The 14,669-nt window shown below is 41.7% G+C and overlaps 1 protein-coding gene across 1 annotated transcript; it reads right to left on the bottom strand.

Annotated features, from left to right (window-relative positions):
• Nucleotides 1-7,949: 7,949 nt before the first annotated feature.
• On the bottom strand, nucleotides 7,950-10,328 carry LOC121580116 (transmembrane protein 208-like). Its single transcript, XM_041895169.2, has 6 exons — nucleotides 10,148-10,328; nucleotides 9,732-9,827; nucleotides 9,588-9,647; nucleotides 9,245-9,381; nucleotides 8,957-9,041; nucleotides 7,950-8,855 (listed from the first exon to the last, which is right to left on the bottom strand). Exons 1-6 carry the CDS (start codon nucleotides 10,151-10,153, stop codon nucleotides 8,715-8,717), a joined length of 525 nt encoding a protein of 174 aa, XP_041751103.1. The 5' UTR covers nucleotides 10,154-10,328; the 3' UTR covers nucleotides 7,950-8,714.
• Nucleotides 10,329-14,669: the final 4,341 nt, after the last annotated feature.

Raw genomic sequence — 14,669 nt, 5'->3', positions numbered from 1 at the left:
CAGAGGATCTCAAAATCTCTGTGCAAGAAACACTTGGACAACCTTCAAAAGAACGTTAGGCTATTTTCTGGCAATTGTGCCATTATTATGCCTGATGTTAAGACTACAAACCATTATAAATGGCCAATTTACAAGATTGACTTGTCATTTCAATAGGCATTGTGTTAAGTTGCGTCAATTCAAATCTGGTATTGGGAACAAAAGAGGTCAACACGACTTCTAAGATATACTAGTATTTTAATTAATGCAAACACTTACATGGTAAATATGATGTTCGTATATATGGGTCCACTGAAATACCACACAGGGCACTCAGAGAACTGATCCATTGTTCTAAGTTCTTCTCCAAATACTCTGACAGAGATAGTTCCCGCTCCCTGCTGGCCAATCAGAGTAGAGTCTGAGCGTGGTTTAGACTTACTCAGCCTATCGTTGGCGCACAGGCTGGTCCCAGCCCCTTGGCGCTTCACTGTTGCCAGGTGTCTAGTTGTTTTGCAACTTCAGACATAGTCTGTTCCTCTCCACTGTAGCAGAACACATGTCCTTGAGCACGGTTTAACAAAGAGGCAGTGTGTATGTGTCTGTGAGAATCACAAGTCTGTCTCACCCTACTCCCTAACATTCCTCACATGAATCACAGCTTGTTATGTTAAACAATTTATTTCAGTACAGTACAAACCTATTATGTTTAATCATTAATGCATTCTTTCTAAGCTAGGCATCACATCCAGTTATAAGAAAATAGATCCCCACAATTGGCTAGGCCTACTAAAATCTGGGTTTATGATTGTAATTCAACTTTACCATGGTTTGGTTCGCTAGATGCAGGTATCCTATAGCCCCTGATAGCCTACAGTAGCCTAGGCATGATGTAAATTGACAGACTCATTTATTTATCATGAATAGTGAGGCCATTTCAAGGTAAGAAGTGCTTATGTTGCCCAATAGCCTGCTGGAATAGGCTACTGAGGTCTACAACAACAATACACTGAAGTTATAGGCTATTTATTAAATCCGTTTGCCAGCTCCCAGTAGGCTACACAAGTGGCAAAAATTGATTTGCAATGACTCCAGTGATATCATCATTTCAACATATTTATTGTTTCAAATGGTAGGCTACAGTAGCCTGCACAGAAATTAATAGGCTACTTAACGGCCAACAGGGGCGCAACTTTGGTTTTAGAAGTGTGTGGGGGGGCATCATTTTTATTTTATTTTTTTATTATTTTTTATCCAGTCGGATAAACACTCCAAACAGCCTACCCGACAGCTCGGAGGCGTCCGCATGGCCCTAAAGCATACAGTTGCCTCGTTTTGTGACACATTCCAATGCTAAAACTGGGGGGGTACAAAAATGCAATTTCAGAATGTGGGGGGGACATGTCCCCCGTCCCCAGTGAAAGTTGCGCCCCTGGATATATCACTCTCCACATTCAATGTCAGCTTCATTGTGGCCTTTTCCCCATATCGGAAGCACGCCAGGGAGTTCCATAACTTCCATTTAAAATGTCCACCCGCGCAGCACTGCAGACCCAATAACTGAGGATTCGTAAAATCCTTCGCTTGATTTGGTTTTCTATAAGCAAAGTCGACATTAGAATGCAGTTTAAACCACCTCCAAGTGAATTCATATAATGCGCTTTAGAGCGCCTAGTCGTTTTTCTGTGCATTATCGCCTTATTTCTTGATGATCAGTTCTAGTGCGTTAATATGTTTTATGGAAAGAGGGTTGGAAATATATGTCTCCATAATTACAATCTAAATAGCCTACCAAGAACTGGTAAAACGTTGTCATGACTGTCTCCTCTAACTCACGTGACTCAACATACACACACCCCTCCGGCCCTCCCACCGCTCACTCAGCAACAGGCTGCCTCACTAGCTGATAGTCATCAGCAGCAGGTCACAGTTACATATTTTAAAGAAAAATTCCATGACGGCCGCGATGCAATTTAGAAGTAGCCCAAACACCCGCGACATCGTTTTCAAAGTGATTTTCGTAGCAGGTTAGGAGAGCATTTTCGCAAACCCCTAACCCTATTCCTGACCTTAACATCAGTCTCCTAACCTGCTACGTTAATTATCCTAACCTGCTACAAAAATGCAACTTCGGTATCGAAGTGGCCTTAAGAGTGTTTCCCTGAAGTTCAGACCAAGTTCATGTTCAGACTATGAACAGAGGAAGAGGTCCATAGAAATATACAGTCGTGGTCAAAAGTTGAGAATGACACAAGTATTGGTCTTCACAAAGTTCGCTGCTTCAGTGTTATGAAATATTTTTGTCAGATGTTACTATGGTATACTGAAGTATAATTACAAGCATTCCATAAGTGTCAAAGGCTTTTATTGACAATTACATAAAGTTTATGCAAAGAGTCAATATTTGCAGTGTTGACCCTTATTTTTCAAGACCTCTGCAATCTGCCCTGGCATGCTGTCAATTAACTTCTGGGCCACATCCTGACTGATGGCAGCCCATTCTTGCATAATCAATGCTTGGAGTTTGTGGGTTTTTGTTTGTCCACCCACCTCGAGGATCGACCACAAGTTCTCAATGGGATTAAGGTCTGGGGAGTTTCCTGGCCATCGACCCAAAATTTCGATGTTTTGTTCCCCGAGCCACTTAGTTACCACTTTTGCCTTATGGCAAGGTGCTCCATCATGCTGGAAAAGGCATTGGTCGTCACCAAACTGTTCTTGGATGGTTGGGAGAAATTGCTCTCGGAGGATGTGTTGGTACCATTCTTTATTCATGGATGTGTTCTTAGGCAAAATTGTGAGTGAGCCCACTCCCTTGGCTGAGAAGCAACCACATGTTTAACAGAGGAAGAACAATGATTTCAAGCACCACCCTCCTTTTAAAGCTTCCAGTCTGTTATTCTAACTCAATCAGCATGACAGAGTGATCTCCATCCTTGTCCTCGTCAACACTCACCTGTGTTAACGAGAGAATCACTGACATGATGGCAGCTGGTCCTTTTGTGGCAGGGCTGAAATGCAGTGGAAATGATTTTTTGGGATTAAGTTCATTTTCATGCAAAGAGGGACTTTGCAATTCATCTGATCACTCTTCATGACATTCTGGAGTATATGCAAATTGCCATCATCAAAACTGAGGCAGCAGACTTTGTGAAAATTAGTATTTGTGTCATTCTCAAAACTTTTGACCACGACTGTAAATACAGGGATTGTGCAAAAATGTGTACACTCTTTTTGAATTGGAAGCATTGTGATGCAAGCTCCATTAAAGCGGCAATCTGCCTTTGAAACAATAAAAGATGGTCTCCTGAGTGGCGCAGTGGTCTAAGGCATTGCATCGCAGTGCTGACTGTGCCACTAGAGATCCTGGTTCGAATCCAGGCTCTGTCGCAGCCGGCCGCGACCGGGAGACTCATGGGCGGCGCACAATTGGCCCAGCGTCGTCCAGGGTAGGGGAGGGAATGGCCGGCAGGGATGTAGCTCAGTTGATAGAGCATGGCGTTTGCAACGCCAGGGTTGTGGGTTCGATTCCCACGGGGGGCCAGTATAAAAAAATATATATATGTATTCACTAACTGTAAGTCGCTCTGGATAAGAGCGTCTGCTAAATGACTAAAATGTAAATGTAGGGCACCCGTTTCGGTAAAAAGCTGAGGGATGGGGCTGGAGCAATGTAACCACTCTCAAATTCATAGACAGCGCTAAGGATGCAAGGACTTACCATCCATGATATCAACATTCTAGTTTTAACCATGTGTTGAGGCTATATAGTGTTTCTTTACAATTGCTTTGGAGTTAAACAAGCTTATATTTTGGGTTCTGTGATACGGCAGTTGAATTAAGCTCATGAGGCATTTATGAGTTATATTCTTCAAGAATCAATGGGTACATATAATTCATTTAAGAGTCCAAAAATGGATGTAGCAACGGCCTTTAAGGTCACGTGACCATACCGATCATTTTCCAAATAAAAGTCCCCCGATTTGTTTTTTACTTGAACGTTATCAAAGTTCTAAAATACGTTTTTCTGATTCTAAATTGTGAAAAGGTTGCTTTAATATACATTTATTGATAACACAAACAATACTTCGACTTTTGGACACAGATGTTTGCTCTCTACAATGAAATAACAGATCAAATCTAGTTAACGTACTTGTTAAATCATTATGAAAAAAACATTGACATAAAATGAGACCTAAAACAGGTTATTGTTTTCATACTGAAATCAATTTAATCATATGTACATTAAGACTTTGTAGCAACAGTATCTAGGCTTACATAGTTGTTGGCTGATAGTAAAAAGGCAGACATTTCTGAAGCGATCAACGACCATGTTACCCCTGCTTTGACATGCTTACATTGTATAGGCATATTGATCACACAAATTGCTGGCAACTAACTACCAGTGCATCAATATATACTTCCATTTCATTTGTGTATTATTCAAAGATGATTTTGGCAAAGCCAGAGCAGCAGTCATAGGTCTTAGTCCCATTCCTAGTGCCTTGTCTATGCTTGTCAATGACACAGTGGGGAATTCAGGCAATAACTCACTGGGGATGCATTAGCTACAGGAAGCTGTTTTCTCCAATCTACCCTCCATCACTCCCCTTTGCGGATCTGAGGCGACAGTTCTATCACATCCGCAAAAGGGAGTGATGACACAGCCTGGGTCATTCGGTTGGGAGATATGGAGAAAGAAACAGAACAAACGACTGATTTCACACCAAGATGGCTACACATCACAAAAGGTATACTACTAAAGTGACTTTAGAAAGTATTCATACCCCTTGACTTATTCCACATTCTGTTGTGTTACAGCCTGAATTCAAAATGGAATAAACAGATTTGTTCCCCCTCATCCATCTACACACAATACCCCATAATTACAAAGTCTAGGTCCAAAAGACTTCTCAACAGCTTCTACCCCCAGGCCATAAGACTCCTGAACAGCTAATCATGGCTACCAGGACTATTTGCACTGCCCCCCCACCCCCACCACATATTTTTACGCTGCTGCTACTCTGTTAATTATTTATGCATAGTCACTTTAACTCTACCCACATGTACATATTACTTCAACTAGCCGGTGCCCCAGCACATTGACTCTGCACCGGTACCCCCCTGTATATATAGCCTCCCTACTGTTATTTTATTTTACTTCTGCTCTTTTTTTCTCAACTCTTTTTTGTTGTTTTATTTTACTTTTTTATAAAAAAATTAATGCACTGTTGGTTGGTTGGTTGTAAGTAAGCATTTCACTGTAATGTCTGCACCTGTTGTATTCGGTGCATGTGGCCAATACAATTTGATTTGAAAACATATTTTTAGACATTTTTGCAAATGTATTGAAAATGAAATACAGAAATATCTAATTTACATAAGTATTCATGCCCCTGGATCAATACTTTGTAGAAGCACCTTTGGCAGCGATTACAGCTATGAGTATTTCTGGGTAAGTCTCTAAGAGCTTTCCACACCTGGATTACGCAACATTTGCCCATTGTTCTTTTAAAAATTCTTCAAGCTCTGTCAAATTGGTTGTTGATAATTGCTGGACATTCAACAACCATTTCCAGATACTGCCATAGATTTAAGTAGATTTAAGTCAAAACTAACTCGGCCACTCAGGAACATTCACGGTCTTCTTGGTAAACTACTCCAGTGTAGATTTGGCCTTGTGTTTTAGGTTATTGTCCTGCTGAAAGGTGAATTCATCTCCCAGTGTCTGGTGGAAAGCAGACTGAACCAAGTTTTCCTCTAGGATTTTGCCTGTGCTTAGCGACATTCCATTCCCAAACATAACACATTTAATTTATTTAGGACAAAAAAGTTAATTGCGCTGCCACATTTTTTGCATTATTACTTTAGTGCCTTGTTGCAAACAGGATGCATGTTTTGGAATATTTTTTTTCTGTACAGGTTTCCTTCTTTTCACTCTGTCATTTAGGTTAGTATTGTGGAGTAACTACAATGTTGTTGATCCATCATCCATTTTCTCCTATCACAGCCATTAAACTATGTAACTGTTTTAAAGTCACTCTTGGCCCCATGATGAAATCCCTGAGCGGTTTCCTTCCTCTCCGGCAACTGAGCTAGGAAGGACGCCTGTATCTTTGTAGTGACTGGGTGTATTTATACACCATCCAAAGTGTAATTAATATCTTCACGATGCTCATAGGGATATTCAATGTCTGCTTAAAAAAAAAACACAAATACATTTGCCCATCTACCAATAGCCGCCCTTCTTTGCGAGGCATTGGAAAACCTCCCTGGTCTTTGTGGTTGAATCTGTGTGTGAAATTCACTGCTTGACTGGGGGACCTTACATATAACTGTATGTGTGGGGTAGAGATGCAAGGTAGTCATTCTAAAATCATGTTAAACACTATTATTGTACACAGAATGAGTCCATGCAACTTATGACTTAAAATGATTTAGGCTTGCCATAACAAAGGGCTTGAATACTTAACTCAATCATTTTTTTATTAATTTGTAAAAATTTCAAAAAACATAATTCCACTTTGACATTATGGGTGGGGTATCATGTGTAGGGTGACAAAATCTCAATTTAATAAACTTTAAATTCAGGCTGTAACAACAAAAACGTGGAAAAAGTCAAAAGGTCTGAATACTTACTGAAGGCACTGTATATTTCCTATTGCTTATTTATGTTGTGAAGAAATGCACTTGAAATGTTCAATGAATGTATATGATACTTGAGAATCTGAGGATTGTTATTTTTTGTAATCAAATCATTTTTCAGCATTATGAAGGATGGGAGCTATAACGATTAGGGCCGAGATACAATCTGATCGCGGATTTAGACAATGCGCCATTTATACTGAACAAAAATATAAAAACGCAACATGCAACAATTTCAAAGATTTTACTGAGTTGCAGTTCATATGAGGAAATCGTTAGGCCCTAATCTATGGATTCCACATGACTGGGAATACAGATATGCATCTGTTGGTCACAGATACCTTTAAAAAAAAAAAAAGTAGGGGCGTGGATCAGAAAACTAGTCAGCATCTGGTGTGACCACCATTTGCCTCATGCAGCGCGACATCTCCTTCGCATAGAGTTGATCAGGCTGTTGATTGTGGCCTGTGGAATGTTGTCCCACTCCTCTGCAATGGCTGTGCAAAATTGCTGGATATTGGCGGAAACTAGAACACGCCATTGTACACGTCGATCCAGAGCATCCCAAATATGCTCAATGGGTGACATGTCTGGTGAGTATGCAGGCCATGGAAGAACTGGGACATTTTCAGCTTCCAGAAATTGTGTACAGATCCTTGCGACATGGGTTCATGCATTATCATACTGAAACATGAGGTGATGGCAGTGGATGAATGGCATGACAATGGGCCTCAGGATCTCGTCACGGTATCTCTATGCATTCAAATTGCCATCGATAAAATGCAATTGTGTTCATTGTCCGTAGCTTATGCCTGCCCATACCATAACCCCACCACCACCATGGGGCACTCTGTTCACAACGTTGACATCAGCAAACCGCTCGCACACACAAAGCCATACACGTGGTCTGCGGTTGTGTGGCCGGTTGGACGTACTGCCAAATTCTCTAAAATGACGTTGGAGGCGTATTATGGTAGAGAAATGAACATTACATTCTCTGGCAGCAGCTCTGGTGGACATTCCTACAGTCAGCATGCCAATTGCGTGCTCCCTCAAAATCTGAAACATCTGTGGCGTTGTGTTGTGTGACACATTTTAGAGTGGCCTTTTATTGTCCCCAACACAAGGTGCACCTGGGTAATGATCCTGCTGTTTAATCAGCTTCTTGATATGCCACACCTGTAAGGTGGATGGATTATATTGGCAAAGGAGAAATGCTCACTAACAGGGATGTAAACAAATTTGAGCATAACATTTGAGAGAAATAAGCTTTTTGTGCATATGGAACATTTCTGGGATCTTTTATTTCAGCTCATGAAACTTGGGACCAACACTTTACATGTTGCGTTGATATTTTTGTTCAGTGCAAGTCATTTCCGATTGAGCCGACATATGCAGCACTAACAGTGAATGTAGTCTCTGCGAGAACATTGCCTTTAAACTGTGCATTGCGGACAAAGCAGAATCGGATTTAATTTCAACCTTCGTCACATAGGCCCAATTCCAAATCAACACCTAGCCCCTAACCCTAGGCACTTCATGTAGATCTGAAATAAATAGCTGTAAAAGTTAGGTAATAGTTCCCCCTTGGTCTAGATTAGCACCTAGGTGGTAGTTGCTAGTGGTCTATTTGGAATTGGGCAATGAGAGTGAGATCTGATGAGCAGTGTCTAAAATAAAAGGCCTGCCATAGGGTAAAATCACCACATCCTTTTCACTAGTTCATATGAAATTGATGTGATACATAGACCTAGATTATGAACAATTGCATGTAAATACAAATTACAGGCCAAGGTATATGACAACATGTATTGGTGATGATGATGACATCAGCCCAACAAGGACGATTTCCTCTCCAGATGTAAAGAAAGAGGGATAAGGATAGAGGGGCGAGGAAGAAAGGGAAGGATGAAGGGATAGGGAGCGAGAGGAAAACCAGATAACCCCCAGGGTCCGGTTCAGTTCTTTATCCATACCTGGACGTCTGAGCACACATCAAAAGCTCCTCCTGAATAACTTAACTGTAGAGTTCCTGGCTGTCTGTATTTAGATTCATTCTGTGTATAGAAATAATGCGACAGTCTGCCAAGTTAGAATCTCTTCATCTGTCTGCGCTCCTGTCGTCTCTGCTTCTTCTCATTCACCTCCTCTGGGGCGGCACCAGAGTTCTCGGCCGAAAACCAGGGGCTTAGGAAGTTGACCCACAGCAGGAACATTGCACGGGCCGGGGCCTGACACACACAGATTGATTAAGAGATCAATAATGGCCACGAGAAAGAGAAAATAAACAACCAAAGAGAGCGAGTACAGCAAGTACGGGATAAACTCTTACCAGTAGCCAAAGGTACCAGAAGTAGGAGGAGATGGTGCTGAGCACTTGTACTATGGCAGTTAGCAGGATAACATCCTTCAGATGCCTATAATGACAAAGAATCCATCATAAACGCACCACACTACCATTATAGCTTTGAGAAATCTACCCTTGAAGGGAGATAAGGGCACCATTGTTACACGCATTTTGAACATGCTGTAATACTCACCAATTCTCACACACATACTGTATGTTTGCACACTCATGTTCACGGAAATAAAAACACACTCCTGCAGTGTGAGCACTCACTCTGCCATCCCCTGCTCCATGTTCAGATCTATTCCTCCGTCCAGCAGACTCCCATCCTCACCAAACACTGCTTTGGCCATGGCAGTCATGGAGCGGTAACTGCCCACATACACTGCCAGGGCAAACACCATTGCAAACTACAGGGGTGGGAGAAGGAGATGGAGGAAGGAAGAAGAGAGAGACAGGGGGAATGAGACCGTGGGGGAGAAACCAAGAAGGGAGGAACGAGAGAGAGGGAGAAAATAATAAAGTAGAGAGCGTTAGTAATCCGCAATCATCCCAGTTTCACTGCTCAACAGTAGAGGAGCCATCAATGTCAATAACATACACAGAATGAACTCACCCATGTCCAAAACGTTGAAGAGCTATAGAAGACCAAGAGGTTTAACGCAGTGTATATCGCCTAGGAGAGAAAGAAGTGTCAGGTGCTGTACTAGTCACAATTTCCATTCAAAAAGTAACATTGGCAAGGAAGATGATGTCTTACGTTAGCTCCCAAGATTACTCTGGTGTAGAACTTGAGTGTCTCCTCATTCTCCTCGTAGATTTGCTTCTTGCCTTTAGTGCCGACCTTACCTTTGGGCTGTGTGCATTAGAAAGGTGGGCTGTTAGTGTAGTCAACATTGCATGGACTTCAGAAATAAGAAAGCTTACCAGCAATTAACTTACTAGCATCAATATGGAGACAGGCTGTGTAGGGTTTGTTAACTAACGTTGGCTCAAGCTAATTAATTGGCTTTGATACACATTAGTTTATCATTCTATCAAATTAATTAGCCAATAGGTACACATAACTGAAGGTGAGTTAGTTGCTGTTATAAAGCTTAGTAGGCTCGTTATCCTATGCAGTCAGCTAGTCTGCCCAACCTGTCTGAAACATACGCAGGTGAAAGATCCACCTACCGCCATTAGTTCCTTAACCCTGTGCTGCTGTTCCCTTCACGTACGCGTAGTAGGTCCTTTTTTGACATCGACTTGTACAGTATTCGAGCAATTTAGATGGACTGTTATACCAAACACAGGCTTGAAGTTCAACTGTAACGAGATCTCAATGAAGGTAACACATCAGCGTTTACGAATTACACTTCCGGCGCAGGTAAGACGTCACTATTTAAAAGTGCAAAATGACTTTGTCGCCACCTGGCGTCATGAACGTGAATGCATTCACCTACAGCGTTTGTAGTTGTACAATTTTTGAAAATGTACCAATATAACAATAGGCCCGCTCAACCAGAACCATTTTGACAGCCATGCCTGATAATAACTATATAGATTCAAAATAAAACATAAGCAAATCAACCATATGAACCTGCTTCAAACATGGGGCCAGGTAGATGGTGATGCGGTAGTCCTCTGTAGCTCAGCTGGTAGAGCGCGGCGCTTGTAACGCCAGGGTAGTGGGTTCGATCCACGCGACAACGCATACACAAAAATGTATGCACGTATGACTGTAAGTCGCTTTGGATAAAAGCGTCTGCCAAATGGCATGTTATTATTATCATGAGAATGAGATCAGCTCCACTCCATACCAGCAGTGAAAGAGCAGCTTCAATGGGCTCCTGGCCTGCAGAGTTCAGTACTACTGCACTCTGTCCTGTTGGGTTAGGTCTGACTGGTTCTAAAGTATTTCCATACATTCACCACTTGAGGTCACGAACTCAAAAGACAATCTTTGAATTATCACATTTTGATGAAGCCCTGACCACTGTAGTGAAATAAAAACAATAGTGCCCATGTAAAATTTATTTTAACCATTTCTAATCCCTGAAACCAAAGATTTCCCAAGGGCTCAGGATTTAACCATGTATTCAAAGTCAGACCATAGCAGGGCACAGGGATGAAGCCAGTCATCTCAGGAGCGGTAGAAACCTGGGTCAACAATGCATAATGAGCAATAAAGTATAACCTCATCTAACATTAGGAATTTACCACCTTCATTTTCATTTTATTTCACTGGTATTTTATCACCACCATTACCTGCAACACTTGCACTTGACTTACACCCCCTTACTAGCTCTGACTTTGCTGATAGCTACTTTATTGAGGGAAAGTGTACTTACTCTGGATAAATTACTCAAATGTAATGCTGGTGCGGGCAGTTGCACTCTGAGAAGTGTTAACACTGGGTGGATATGTGGTTGTTGGGGGACTAGTGCTTCCGGTGGAAGGGTTGAAACCATGTGGACCTAACTTCTCATCTTCAAATTGGTCAGGCTTGTCGTTTGACAAGGCTCTGCCCTGACTAGGTTTACTTGAGTCATCATGTTCAGTGTCACTGATGTGTTTGGGAACAGTCAATGAGCTCATAGAAGAAGTGTCACTGATATGACGGCTGTTTTGGGAAGGTTTAAACCTGCCCTGAACAAGGCTATTTGGGGTATTAGTAGGCTCAGGGTGCCAGAGGCCTAGTCTGATACCTCTTAGACTGTAACTCTCCATATAAACATGCTCAAAAGCGCTAGGGCAAGGATCCCTAACTGGCGGCCTGCGGGTGGTTTCATTTGGCCCCCCAAGTTTTCTGAGCAAAATAAAACAACCTTTTTTTATTTATTTTTATTTTTATTGTTGGACATAAAAGCACCAGGAAATGAGTTCCAAGTGATTTTAATTTAAGAAATCTGTTCCCAAGTATTCCCATGAATAATAGAGAGACGCATGATCATATATAAATGCAAGTAAGGTTTGAAATGATTATGTTTTAGTCAAACATCATATCTGTTTGGGCTTCTTGCAGTCAATTGCAGTCTACAAATTATTTGTAATTATAAACTAGGTGGTTCGAGGCTTGAATGCTGATTGGCTGACAGCCGTGGTATATCAGTCCGTATACCACGGTTATGACAAAATATTTATTTTTCCTGCTCTAATTACGTTGGTAACCAGTTTATAATAGCAATAAGGCACCTCGGGGGGTTGTGGTATATGGCCAATATACCACTTCTAAGCGTCATGCATAAGAACAGCCGTTAGCCATTGGCCATACAGTGCATTCGGAAAGTATTCAGACCCCTTCACTTCTTCCACATTTTGTAACATTACAGCCTTATTCTAAAATGTATTACATTCATTTTGTCCTCATCAATCTATATACACAATACCCCATAAATGACAAAGCGAAAACAGGTTTTTAAACATTTTTGCAAATGTATTAAAAATAAAAAACAGAGATACCTTATTTACATAAGTATTCAGACTCAAACTTGAGCTCGGGTGCATCCTGTTTCCATTGATCATCCTTGAGATGTTTCTACAACTTCATTGGAGTCTACCTGTGGTAAATTGAATTGATTGGACATGATTTGGAAAGGAACACACCTGTCTACAGTGCCTTCGGAAGGTATTCAGACCCCTTGACTTTTTCCACATTTTGCTAGGTTACCGCCTTATTCTAAAATTAATTAAATAGTTTTTTTCCTCATCAATCTAAACAATACCCTATAATGACAAAGCAAAAACAGGTTTTTAGATTATTTTGCTAATTTGTCATTTAAGAATGATGGAGGCCACTGTGTTCTTGGGGACCTTCAACGCTACAGAATCTTTTTGGTACCCTTCTCCAAATCTGTGCCTCGACACAATCCTGTCTCGAAGCTCTACGGACAATTCCTTTGACATCATGGCTTGGTTTTTGATCTGACATGCACTGAACCACCAAGACTCTTCCTAGAGCTGCCGCCCGGCCAAACTGAGCAATTGGGGGAGAAGGGCCTTGGTCAGGGAGGTGACCAAGAACCTGATGGTCACTCTGATAGAGCTCCAGAGTTCCTCTGTGCAGATTGGAGAACCTTCCAGAAGGACAGCCATCTCTGCAGCACTCCACCAATCAGGCCTTTATGGTAGAGCGGCCAGACGGAAGCCACTCTTCAGTAAAAGGCACATGACAGCCCACTTGGGACTCTCAGACCATGAGAAACAACATTCTCTGGTATGATGAAATCAAGATTGAACTCTTTGGCCTGTATGCCAAGCGTCACGTCTGGAGGAAACCAGGCACCGCTCATCACCTGGCCAATACCATCCCTATGGTGAAGCATGGTGGTGGCAGCAGCAAAAAGGACACTCCTGAAGTGATGCTGCTAGGATCATGAACTGCTGATCTGAAGATTGTTTCCAGTGACTACAGTGCTGGCCGTCCAGTTTTGAACATTTTTGTCTGATGCAGAATCGGATGTGTTCAAGAGAGGATTATGAGGCCCCCGTGTAGCTCAGATGGTAGAGCATGGCGCTTGCAACACCAGGGTTGTGGGTTCGATTCCAACGGGGGGCCAGTATGATATATATATATTTAAATGTATGCACTCTGGATAAGAGCGTCTGCTAAATGTCAATTATGTAGGGCAGCCCCCGAAGTGACTCTTCTTATCGACTGTATGCAAGAATTTCCTGTGTTGTCTTAGGAATTGAACATTCTCTATGATGATCTTGCCAACCCCCTCTGAGAAGCAGTTCTGATATCTGATTTATAGTAATACTATTGGTCAACAACTCAGATTTTGAATCCAAACAACTCAGATGCTTATAAAAGGGTCTTAGATTGCATTGTCTCTTTCTTTCTCTCTCTCCCATGAGCTATGTGCCATTGCCATTTCTCTCTCTCCCTCTCTGACCATGCTTAGAATAATGCCTTGTAATGCTTTGTAACTTAAGCTTATGCCTTGTATAATGTTATTATTCATTTGACAAACTAATTAAATACACTTGTATTTAGAATTCCATTCTCAGACATTTCTTCATTGCCTATTACTGTAGCTCATCTATAGTGTTCTTGCATATTGCTATTTATCTTATGGAGTCAGATAATTCAGTTAATAGGCTAATTACCAGAGGTGTGGACTCGAGTCATGTGACTTGGACTCGAGTCAGACTCGAGTCATGAATTTGATGACTTCAGACTCGACTCGACAAAATGTACAAAGACTTGCAACTCGACTTGGACTTTAACATCAATGACTCGTGACTTGACTTGGACTTGCGCCTTATGACTCGAGAAGACTTGCTACGAGGACTTGTAATGACTTGCAAAGGCTTGCTAAGAGGACTTGAAATGACTCGAAACTAAAATGTAGGACTTTGGACTCGACTTGAGACTTGATGGCTTTGACTTTTGACTCGACTTGGGACTTGCCTCATCTTTGACTCGACTTGACTCGGGACTCGAGGGCAAAGACTTGAGACTTACTTGTGACTTGCATAACAATGACTTTGTCCCACCTCTGCTAATTACACTCTTATTATGAGTCACATGTGAGGTATATATTACATTTTAGTCATTTAGCAGACGCTCTTATCCAGAGCGACTTACAGTTAGTGAGTGCATACATTTTTCATACTGGCCCCCCGTGGGAATCGAACCCACAACCCTGGCGTTGCAAGCGCCATGCTCTATCAACTGAGCTACAGGAGGCCTGTATAATATACTGTACGG

This window comes from Coregonus clupeaformis, unplaced genomic scaffold (assembly GCF_020615455.1).
Source record: "Coregonus clupeaformis isolate EN_2021a unplaced genomic scaffold, ASM2061545v1 scaf0091, whole genome shotgun sequence".
Lineage (NCBI taxonomy): Eukaryota > Metazoa > Chordata > Actinopteri > Salmoniformes > Salmonidae > Coregonus > Coregonus clupeaformis.
The sequence above is the reverse complement of the archived record's forward strand: the minus strand, read 5'-3'. Positions and strand labels throughout refer to the sequence as shown.